This window comes from Scyliorhinus torazame, chromosome 2 (genome assembly GCF_047496885.1).
Source record: "Scyliorhinus torazame isolate Kashiwa2021f chromosome 2, sScyTor2.1, whole genome shotgun sequence".
Taxonomy (NCBI): Eukaryota; Metazoa; Chordata; class Chondrichthyes; order Carcharhiniformes; family Scyliorhinidae; genus Scyliorhinus; species Scyliorhinus torazame.
In genome coordinates this window covers 83,786,324-83,798,345 of record NC_092708.1, presented here as the reverse complement: position 1 = coordinate 83,798,345, position 12,022 = coordinate 83,786,324, and the positions used below count along the sequence as shown (strand labels likewise).

Here is a 12,022-nt window from a genome sequence, read left to right as displayed (position 1 = left end):
CAGGAAGCTGAGGTAAGATAACTGGGAGGCAATAATGGGGATAAATTAAGCCGCAGAAATAGGATAGGGCTGCAATGGAACTGGGAGCTGTGGGTTGGAGTGGCATGCATGATCAACTCAGTCCATTAGAATATAACTAATAGATTAGTATCATATAATATGAGATGGAGACTCAACGAAAGAATCAAGACATAGAATTAAGTACTAAATTGGTGCCTTGAGGTTTGACAATAAATTGTGACATAAAAAAACATGATGGAAATTTTATGCTGGACAAAATGTCAAAATGAATTGTAACAGAAAATGATTGTTACATTTAAAATAAGTGCTATCATACGCAAGATCCGAATAAACAGTCAACAGAGAAATGTTCTTTGCTATTCAAATACTGCCAAAGCACCCCTCAAGTTTATGGCTTTAATTTTTTTGCTCCATCCAATGATTTTGGTGGTTTTCTGCTGCCCATGACCTTACTCGCACCAATTGCTCACCAGCTCCTGGATAAGCAACGCTTCAATTTTAAAATGCTCATCCAAGTTTTCAAATACTTCCAATGCTTTACCCCTTCCTATCTCCTCCAGCCTCACAACCCTCCAAATTTGCACACTTCCCAATTCTGGCCTCCTGAGCATTCCGAAATGCAATTGTTCCACTTGCGCTTTCCGCTGCCGAGCTGCCCTTAAGCCCTGGAATTCACTTCTGAAACCTCTCTGCAGCTCTACCCTTCTTTCCTCCTTTCAGAAGCTCCTGAAATTCCATCTCTTTGGCCAGGTTTTGGGCCAACTGACCTAATGTTGCCTTATGTGGCTTGGTGTCAAATTTGGCTTCATGTTTTAGCAAAGGGACTGGGACATTGTATTACATTAAGTGCAAGTTGTTGCTGTTTTTAAAACTGTACGGATATAACTTGTGACCTTAATATGCAATTCTGCAGTTGCCTAGGAAGTCATGCTGACAGGAAATTCTTAGGCTAGAGGTTGATGGAATCCACTGGCAGGACGTTTTTGCATACCATGGTTCAATAGCTAGATAATACCTTGCTCATTTTGTAATGTACTAACTTGCTTAATTGAATCTAGAATATTAAGGAAATTGAAGCACAAACCAGAATGATGGACAGCTGACATAATCATTTCATTTACACTGATAGAATCAGTAGCCTGTAATAGCTGACGTGATTGAGAAATTGCTTTACAGAATCGAGCATTAAGAATGTATTCTAATATCATTGCATTATTCAGTTATCAGATGAAACTTATGAAGCAGGAAGCTAGACTAAGTGAAATGACATACGTATTTACCTTTTCAGCTATCATGAAATCATATCTGAGTGCCTCCCTTGTACAAACAGCTCCCAGCAAAAAAACAAACACCAAATACAGGAACCACCTGCAATGAAGAAAATTTAGTATACAAGTTACTTATTTTTCCTTTCAACCACTTAATTAGGTTGCCTTTTAAAAAAAGTTATAATTCAAAATAACATCTGTTCAATATTAAATTGAACACAAACTGATCAGTTCACTTGAGTATTCATTTTATCTGATGTCATAATTATTAAATCAAGGACTATATTTGCATCGATGCACTCAATCTATGATGCAATATTTTGTACTTGTCTCCAAATCTACTTTGCCGTCGGAAGTATACAGACCGTCAGATTTTTTTTCATTCGTGTATAATTGCCTCTTGCCTGAGTGAATGGTTAGGCTATTTCAGATTCAACCACCTTGATATGGATCTGGAGCCACATGCTGGCCAGACAGACTGGGTGAGAATGGCAGATTTCCTCTCCTAAAGGACATTAATGAACTAGATGGGTTTTTACGGCAGTCAACAATGGCCACCATTAGACTTTTAATTCCAGATGTGTATTGGACCACCAACTGTCATTGTGGGGTTCGAACCGGGTTCCGTCACTGCCTCCCACAACTGATAGAATAGTTGCTGAAAAGACTGAACTGTTTGAGAGCTGATAGGCTTTCTGTACATCAATGTGTTTTTGCCACCAGGGGTACTGATGAGTTTGATAAAGGTGTGTATGTGGGGTGTGTGTTTGGACTCCCAGGGAACACATTCCCCCCATATCCGAGAGGTGCGCTAGGGTTTTACGCTGTAATGAGTGTTAATTGGAAGTAGGCAGCATTTCCGGCCCTCGCTCGGAGGGAGGGGGCGGACGTCCTACCATGGAGGGCTGCCAGATATTGGAAGGCATTAACTATTATGGTGTGGGAGGCGAGGCTGCCAATTTATCGACAGCAAGCTCCCACAAACAGCAATGTGTTAATTTGAATTATATCTCCAAGTTCTGCCTTGGAGAGCTGCCAACCAATCTGATTGGCCAACAAGGGCCCTCAAGGGAAGAAGAGCCTCAGAACCTCCACACAGGAGACTCTGGGGGTGCCCAGCACATCTGAACCATTAGGATGTATTTCAATGAGGTTCCTCGTCTTCCATGGTGGGATTCTTGTTAGGCCACCAGCGAGGGAGCTGGAAAAATCGGATAATGTGATCTCGCCGAAGAGAATCGTGTTTCCCGACTTCCGTTGTATTTCCCGTCCGTGTCGCCGTACTCCCACCACATGGGCTCAAAATTCCACCCATGGTCTCTAGTTATCCAAGGAGGAATAATGGCAACATTGATGTATCAAGTTATATTGGATTAATTCAAATGTTGCTGACCTTCAAGAATAAAAGTGTTACTGTTTGTAATATCTATCCCTGACAGGAACACAGACTGATTTTAATATCCTGTTTATTCTGGCAAGTTTGTGTTGGTGAGAATCCAACACTGACTGCAGTTTGCAACTTAATGGACACCTTGCCAAATCCCATACTCCAGTCACACTGGAGGTTCAGGTTTTGAGACGAGGTATAATGTACATGAATGTTCTCCCATCCACCAGTAGATCGAATATCAGTAGAAATTAGTCTTGTGCAGCATAAATGGCACAACTCGCTCAAGCCAATATTCCTCCTGCTGGATGGCATTTGTACGTGATTAATTTCCATTTTGTAGTCTAAAAGTCAGCCTTAGGACAGGAGTTTTACCTTTAAGCCTTTAAAATCTCCACAGGTCTGAACTTCAAGAAGTATGGGACTGCTACTGACAAACCTGTTTTATTTTGAGCATATGGTCACACAACACTGGGCTGCAATGAGAGAGAATGGTGACATACGATTGAAATTTCTGTAGCCCGCTGGAGTTGTCAAGATGGTGGGTGGGTATGGAGAATTGCATGGCATGCCCACGTCAAACTCCTGGTGGTAGCAAAACTGTAAGCAGTTACGTCAGCAGCAGGAAGGTAGCATTGAGGGAAACTCACCTATTAGCAGCAGGAAGCTCACTGAAATGCTTAATTCCCCACTTGCATATAATTTAAATGCAAGTTGACAAAATGTAATCCTCCCTCCCCAAATTTAGGGAAACTCACATATACCTCACGTGCTTTCAGTGAAAAGTTGCCAACCTATATGTGGCTTCCTTAACTCATTTCGAGGACACTGAGTCACAGTAAGAAGTCTTATAACACCAGGTTAAAGTCCAACAGGTTTGTTTCGATATCACTAGCTTTCGGAGCGCTGCTCCTTCCTCAGGTGAATCTCAAGCCTGCTGATGTGACGCTGGAGAAACCTTCTCCCAGGCTTTTAACACGTTTGTGTGTAGGAGAAAAGGAAATTCGGTCGCTGGATATTTAAACTGCAAGACAATTCCCAATATTGCCAATCCACCTAGCCTGCACATCTTTGGGTTGTGGGGGTGAAACCCACGCAAACACGGGGAGAATGTGCAAGCTCCACATGGACAGTGACCCAGAGCCGGGATCAAACCTGGGGCAGGACGCCATCGGTCGGGTATCACCTCTATATGGGGGGGGGGGGGGGGGGCTAGGGGCTCAGTGCCTAAAGGTCCTACAGGCCATCCGCCAAATCAATAACGGGGCAACGACAGCTGCTGCCTGTCTGTCCCACCAAACACCTCCAGGACAGAGCCTGCTCATGGTTCTATGCTAAAGGTTACAGGTTCGAGGCAGCACCTCCTGTGCAGGGGCTGCCGCACACCCTGCAGACCATAGGGACCTAGAGGGGTATGCCAGCGATGGCCCAAGGTAAACAGACGTCTCTGGTCATTCGGGGAGATGACGGACAGCATGTGCCACAGGAGGCTCCTGCCTCATAAAGGAGGCGGTGCGGTATCTGTGCCATGCACTTGGGGACTTGGAGGAGGATGCCCACTCCCGGTGGCTGTGAAGGTCACCGTAACCCTGAACATTTATGTAATGGGTTCATTGCAGGGCTCAAACGTGGACTTGTGCGGCATTTCACAAGCTACAGCTCACAAGTGCATCCGTGTGGTCACGGATGCCCAATATATTGGGCAGCTGACTATATCATCTTTGAGCTGGACCAAACCCATCAAGATGCCCGGCAGCAGGATTCTCTACCATTGCCAGGATGACCAGGTCAATGGGGTCATTGATGGCACCCATGTTGCCTTGCGCACACTGGGCTATCAGGGAGTGCCCTTCATTAACAGGAAGGGGTTCCACTCCCTGAATGTTCAACTCGTCAGTGGCCACCACCTCCGGATCATGCACATGTATGCATGCATCCCAGGGAGTATGTATGACAGCTACATCCTGAGACACTCGGAGATTCCCGGCAGCTTGGGGGATAAGGAGTACCCGCTGCGATCCTGGCTGATGACACCAGTGCGGAGGCCGGAGGCCAATGCGGGAGGCTCTTGTTGCCACCCGTGCTATCATTGAGCTGTGCATTGGACTGCTCAAAATGCGGTTCCGATGCCTGAACCACTCTGATAGTGCACTGCAGCACACTCCCAGAGGGTCACCCATTATGTGGAGGTTTGCTTTGCCCTCCACAACCTGGCACAGCAGCGGGGCGACATTCTAGTTGAGGAGGAGGAGGGACATGCGGTCTCATCTGAGGAGGATGAGGGGGGGCCGGACCAAGAGGGGCCGGAGGACAAGCCCGGGGAAATTGTGCGGGGGCAGCCAGAGGAAGGATGACAGACGGTGGCAAGGGTCCCAGTATGCCTGGAGGACCAGGGAGGTCCTCTTCCTCATCCGCTTCTCATAGGCTGAGTCTTTGTCCTTCAGCTCACTCCCCTCTTCCCCCACAATCTCCCCCTCCCCCAATCCCTCCTTCCACCCCAAACCCCCTACCCACCAATCCCGCTTCCCACAAACCCCTTCCCACCCATACCCCAATCCCTCCTTCCCCTTCCCCTCCCGATCACCCTGTCCCCATATTGACCACCCCCACCTTCCCAGTCCTTTCCCGCCTCATCCTCCCGCCATTCACCATTCCTCCCACAGCACCTCACCCCCCCAACCCCCCACCACCGTTTCGACACTGCCAAAGTCTGTGAAACATCAGGCCAGTGTAATGGAATTGTTTTGGCACTGTCAGAGGGTCATTATACAAGGCAGGAGAGTGATGATAATCCGCTGTGGGATAAGCTCTAATGCTCCTCAGTCTGTGCCATAGTCTGACATCTGTCTTTCTGATGACAGCGTGCTCACACCCACTAGCTGCACAGGGTCTGCATTGGTGTCTCTTGCTGTAGGTGTGTCCCCAGGACGCACATTGGAGTTGGGGGCAGCCTGCTGCTTCTCATGCCCTGTGGTCTTTGATGTCCCTGACGGGCGCCCACCGGAGGGCCTGGAGCCGGAGGGACCCGGCTGACGTACTAGTGTCATTGGCATTGCCATGCCACTCCGTATGCCCGTTGACCTTGAGACGTGCCGATGTGAGGAGCGGGCGGATTTGGATGATGTGGGACAGAGGGGCTGCTGGAGTGAGCTGCAGAGCCCTGTGTCATTCTGCTGGTCCTGGCACCTCCCCGTCTTCTGCACCATGGTGTTGACGCCCTTGCTGATACTCCTCAAGTGACTGGGCTACACTTTGGAGTGCCACAGCAATGTCCACCTGTGCATGGGACATGTTCTGGAGTGCCTCGGCCATGCCCACCCGCGCATGGGTTATGCTCTGAAGTGCCTCAGCAATGTCAATCTGAACATGGGACATGTTGTGGAATGCCTCAGCAATGTCCACCCATGCATGAGACATGCTCTGGAATGCCTCAACATGTCCATCAGCATCTGGGATACGTCCCCTAGCGCCTGGGACATGTTGTAGAGGCCCTCAGCCATGATCGTCACTGACTGAACCACGCCTTGGACACCACTACTCATGACGCTGACCTTGTGCTTTCCACTGCGGTTGCCACCCTAGCAGTGTTGGCTTTGGTGCCACACACCACCAGTATCATCTTCCACCCATAGCCTTTGGGACTTCTCAAATTGGATATCACTGACATCCCCTCCTGAATTTCACGGCCGTACCCTAGGGTCAGCTCCAGGATAACCTTGTTCAGAGGCTCAGCATCTGGCTGGGACTCAGCTGAGTCCTGGGATCCAGCAGACCTCTGACTGCTGACTCCCTTGGATGTTCCTGCCTCCACCTGATGTGCATCAGCACCTGTGTGGTTCTCACCAGCTTGTGCCCCAAAAGCCAGTCCATTACAGTCTCCCACTGAGGTGTGTCTCTCTCCGCTGGCAGAGGGTGAGGATGCTTGGGTGGTGGTGGGGGTTGCGGGGGGTTGGGGGTAGCGATCCCGTATGACCCAGCCCTATTGAAAGGTGATCATTCGAGAGAATGGACACGAGGTTAATGAGAGGGAAGGATAATTTCAACAGACATGAACAACTCACTTGAGACAGGTCATCAGGGTGAAGGGACAGTGGATCCTCACCTCTGCGGTGCAGGCCAACCTCACTGTCGGTGACTGCTCTATCCTCTGCCAACTCTGCGGTCTCTGGGGCCCATTCCACGTCGGGGGCGAGGACACTGATGTCCGTGTGGGACCTTTCCCGCCTATTATGGGCTAACTTCTCCTGCGGGGACAAAGAGAGGGCATTGTGAGCCACACACTTGATGCATCGGGGGGGGGGGGTCGCGGAGTCTATAACAGGTGGTATGTGTGGGCACTGCTCCAGGGCATGGAGGGGTTGCGCTGGTGGGTGCCGAGGTGTGCTGGGGCACAGGTGAGGTAATATGGTTGGTCGAGGTGCCAACCGTTGCCTTGTTGGGGGGTTGGGGAGGGGGCGGAGGTCAGCATGGTGACAGGAGGGACTAATGCCAGGGGGCAGTGTTAACTTAACCTTGCGACCAGGTGGAGGACATTGGTCTTCTTCCTGAACTGGATGGCGATCCTCCAGGTCAGGCTGCCCGAACCAATGGCCACTGCCTCCCAGGCAGCATTGGCGACCCTGTGAGCTGGTCGTCCGTCCCCTCCAGGGAACAGACTGTCCCGTCTCGCCTCCACAGATTCCAGCAGCCTGGCCAGGTCGGCATCCCCAAAGCAGGTGGAGCAGGTCCATGTGGTGGCATGGCTGTGTAACAGCTGGAGTGTGTTCGGAGGGAGTGTTTATGAGGTGCTCCCCCTTGTTAGCGGGATGTTGCCAGGTGCGGTCCAGGCGAATCAGCAGGCGGAACAGCCATTTCCACCGTGAAACCCGTGGGGATTATTTGCAGCATTAAGTGCCGTTAAATACGGGCCGTGGTCTCGCTAGCTTGATCGTAAGGTCGCATCCGGGAAGTTGCACGCAATATGGCACTTAGAACTTCTCCCGTTACATCACACCCTAGATTTACATTTTTGGCTACAGTAAGGCTATGTGAATAACATTATTATTATTGTTATTATTAAGTTTACAATCATCAGTGTCACAAGTAGGATTACAATACCACTGCAATGATGTTACTGTGAAAAGCCCCGATTCGTCACATTCCGGCGCCTGTTCGGGTACACAAAGGGAGATTTCAGAATATCCAATTCACCTAACAGCGCGTCTTTCGGGACTTGTGGGAGGAACCAGAGCACCCGGAGGAAACCCACGCAGACACGGGAAGAAAGTGCAGCCTCCGCACAGACAGTGACCCAAGTGGGAATCGAACCCCTGACGCTATGAAGCAACAGTGCTAACCACTATGCTACTGTGCCACCTAATCTTTTGGATGAAGTCATAACAGATATGGGCAGAGCGCCAAACTGACCAAGATTCAATTCAAAACAGACACGAGGGCCCCCCGGGCCACAGGGCCTGTTTCATAACAGCAGAGGCAGCCCACCATTGGCTGTAGGCAGGATCTTCTAATGCCACCGCTGTCAATTGGGTTTTCCGGCCGGAAACCCATGGTGGGGGCTTTACTGTTGGAGTGATCAGAAGATTCCGCTGGTGAGAACGGCTGGAAAATTCCAGCTGAGTGCTGTGCGGAGTCTGCACGCTCTCCCCATGTCGGGTTTCCTCTGGGTGTTCCGGTTTCCTCCCTCAGTCCAAAGATGCGCAGGGTTAGGTGGATTGGCTATGCTAAATTGCCCTTAGTGTCCAAAAAAGGTTGGGTGGGGTTACGGGGATAGGGTGGATGTGTGGGGATAGGGTGGAGATGTGGGCTTAGGTAGGGTGCTCTTTCGAAGAACTGGTGCAGACTCGATGGGCCGAATGGCCTCCTTCTGCACTGTAAATTCTATGATTCTATGAAGTAATTACTCTTACTCTGAGAGCCCATAGGGGTAACTGCCTTGGCAAATATAATGGGCTGGATTCTCCGCCGCATCGGGAACTCTGCTACCAGTGGCGGGTGGCGCACAATCCACAAGCGTCAGGCAGAAAACGGGATCGGCGCCTGTACCCCACTGGCACAGGATCGAGGTTCGTGCCCAGCGCCAGCGGTGGACCTTGCACTGGGCAAGCGGGGTTACTCTTAAAAGGAGTTGCCCCCAAAGTCCATCGGAGGGCCAGTGCATCAGTGCCTTTGAAGTAGTCAGCTGTGAAACTAACCCAATGTTTGTAAAATCAAGCTATGATTGACAGCTCGTGGGCCACATCAAAGAGAGGTAAGTGTTTTCTGTTAGTTTTGCAGCTGACAAATTCAAAATCACTCAGGCGTGAAGGGAGACAAATGGAACAATGCCAACAGCTGGATGTGTGGAAGCTGTCAATCACAGCCGAATAAAATCAATATCCACCAGAAATAAACAAATGGAATGCAGAGGGAATTAAACATAGCTGACTGTTTTGCTATTTCCAGGAATTGACAAGGTGCTGCTCCCTCTGCCTGAGCCAGCAGCTGTATTGTCCAGGGGAGTTTTAAAGCAGTGGTCTTTTTCACTGCCTCTGTCTGGACTGCTCTCTCGTTTCCATACAGGGGGTTTCTCTTCTGGGGGGCTTCCAGTCAGGTGTGACGTGGAACATCTGGGGGCTAAATGGATCGGTCAGTAGGTCCCCGGTTTTTGCACACCTAAGGGGTTTGAGAGCGGAGGTGATTTTTCTACAGAAAGATCAAGTAAGGTTGAGGGAGGGATGGATGGGGCAAATACTTTACTCGGGGTTTGATTCAAAGTCAAGGGGGTGGCCATTTTGTTGAACAATAGGATGGGGTCTATGGGGGCCAGGGAAGTGTGGGTCCCAGGGGGAAGGTATGTGATAGTGAGCGGGGTGCTGGAGGTGATGCCGGTGGTGCTAGTCAACGTATAATGCGCCTAACTGGGACGATGCTGGGTTTGTAAAAGGGTTATTGGGAGCGATCCCGGACTTGGATACGCACCAACTGATTATGAGCGGAGATTCTAATTGCGAGATGGAGCCGAAGGTGGACAGGTCGAGCCCCAAGTTAAGGGGAAGGTAAGGTCGAGGATGGCGAGGGAGTTGGGAGGGTTTATGGAACATATGGGAATGGTCGTTCCGTGGAGGTTCAGGAACCTGTGGGGGAGGGAGTACTCCTTATTCTTGCACCTGTATAGAGTGTATTCTAGAATTGGTTTCTTTGCGGTGAGTCAGGCGGTGCTGATGAGGTGGTGGGGGCGGATTTTGCGGGAATTGTGATTTTGGATTATGCGCCGCATTGGCTAGAGGTGAGGCTTAGCTCGGGACAGGTGCAGAGGCCGGGGTGGAGGTTAGACTCGGGTCTCTTGGTGGATAAGGTGTTTTGTGAAAAGGTGAGACTGGCGATTGGGAATTATGTGGAGCTTAATCAGAAAGAGGAGGTGTTAGCGGCCACGTTCTGGGAGACTTTGAAGGTGGTGATTCGAGGGGAGATTATCTCGTCCACGGTTCACAGGGATAGGATGAGGGGGAGGTGGATGGGCGGATGCTGGACGAGATAGTTGAGGTGGACAGGAGATACTCGGGGGCTCCCACGAAGGAGTTGTTGACGGAGAGGAAAAGGTTGCAGGGACAGTTTGATAGGTTAATGATCGGCAAAGTGCTTCCGGTTGCGGTGATGCCTTGCTAGCCGCACGTTTCGGCGGCTCCAGCTCCGACGGACCTTCGGGCTCTTTTAAGAGCCCCAACGGGAAATTTTTGGGCGACGCGACCCGGTGTGGGGTGTGTGAGTAGGGAGTCCCCCCCCACGAAGGAGGAAAATACCGGTGGTGGCAGCTGCAGCGCGAGGAATCGTCGACCAAAGGGACAGAAAGGGAGAAGCACAAGATGGCGGCGGAGAAAGCTCAGGCGACATGGGGGCCCGAGCAAGACGAATTTTTGAGACGGTGTGTGGAGCTACTAAAGAGGGAGGTGCTGACCCCGATGCTGCAGGCAATTGAGGGGCTCAAGGAGGCACAAAGGACCCAGGAGACAGAGCTCCGCGTGGACGGATAATGAGGACGAGATCCTGGGCCTGGCGGTCAAAACACAGACGCACGAGGCACTTCATAAAAAGTGTATTGAAAGGATCGAGGCTATGGGTCACGTACCAGGAGAGACACCATTACTTCGAGATGGCGGAGGAAGCATGGACCTTTATTAAAGAGGAGAAATTGGATCGGAACTGAGGGACTGATACTGCAGGGAATGTTATTGTTAATGTTATGGTTGATGTAAATAGAGAAGTAAATTGGGATGGGGGGAGACACGAGGAAATGTGGGCGCCGGTGAGGGGGGAAAAGACGGGACATAGGTGGAGAATGAGGAATGGGAGGGGAAAGGGAGCTGCGCCACAAGAGGCGGGTCAGACAAAGGGATGTTCCCGCGCCAGAAAGAGTATGGCGGGAAGATAGGCGCAAGGCGGATGGGAGTTCCCCACACGGGGGGGTCAAGGAGTGAGCAGGAGTAGCCGGGGTCAGTTGAAGTCAGCTGACTTACGGAAGTAATATGGGGGGAGCAATCACGCTAGAAAGGGATCTAGCGGGGGTGGGGGGGGGGGGGCGGGGACAACTGGGTTGCTGCTGCGGAAATCCAAAAGGAAATGGCTAAAGAGTGGGTGGACGGGGATGGAATGCGACGCTGGGGGAGCGAGTGGGAGCGCGGAGGCGGGATATGGGACTGGCCTAGAGAAGGTAATGGCTAGTCGACACGGGAGGGGGGCAGGTAGCCCCCTAGTGAGAGGCCTGAACGGACCGATTAAAAGGGCCCGAGTGCTCGCACATTTGAAAGGACTAAGGGCAGACGTGGCTATGCTCCAAGAGACGCACCTGAAGGTGGCGGACCAAGTTAGGTTAAGGAAAGGATGGGTGGGGTAGGTGTTCCACTCAGGGCTAGATGCAAAGAATAGAGGGGTGGCCATATTGGTGGGGAAACGGGTAGCATTTGTAGCAAAGAACATCGTAGCAGATAGCGAAGGTAGATATGTAATGGTGAGTGGCAGGCTGGAGGGAATGGAGGTCGTGTTGGTTAATGTATATGCCCCGAATTGGGACGATGCGGGATTTATGAGACGGATGCTGGGGCGTATACCGGACCTGGAGGTAGGAAACTTGATATTAGGAGGGGACTTTAATACCGTGCTGGACCCGGGGCTAGATAGATCCAGCTCAAAGACCGGAAGAAGGCCGGCAGCGGCCAAGGTGCTTCAGGGGTTTATGGACCAAATGGGGGGAGTGGATCCATGGCGATTTCTTAGACCAAGGGCTAGGGAGTTCTCCTTCTTCTCCCATGTCCATAAAGTGTACTCCCGGATAGATTTTTTTGTTTTGGGAAGGTCGTTGATCTCTAGGGTG

General features: G+C 50.9%; 1 protein-coding gene across 3 annotated transcripts in view; it reads right to left on the bottom strand.

Annotated features, from left to right (window-relative positions):
• The window catches only part of slc12a8 (solute carrier family 12 member 8), a 311,686-nt gene that overhangs the window by 68,949 nt on the left and 230,715 nt on the right, over positions 1-12,022 (bottom strand). For all 3 annotated transcript variants that reach the window (XM_072473246.1, XM_072473254.1, XM_072473240.1), the window contains one exon: positions 1,302-1,389. In XM_072473246.1, coding sequence (XP_072329347.1) covers positions 1,302-1,389 — 88 coding nt within the window. The remainder of the gene's footprint in view (positions 1-1,301; positions 1,390-12,022) is intronic.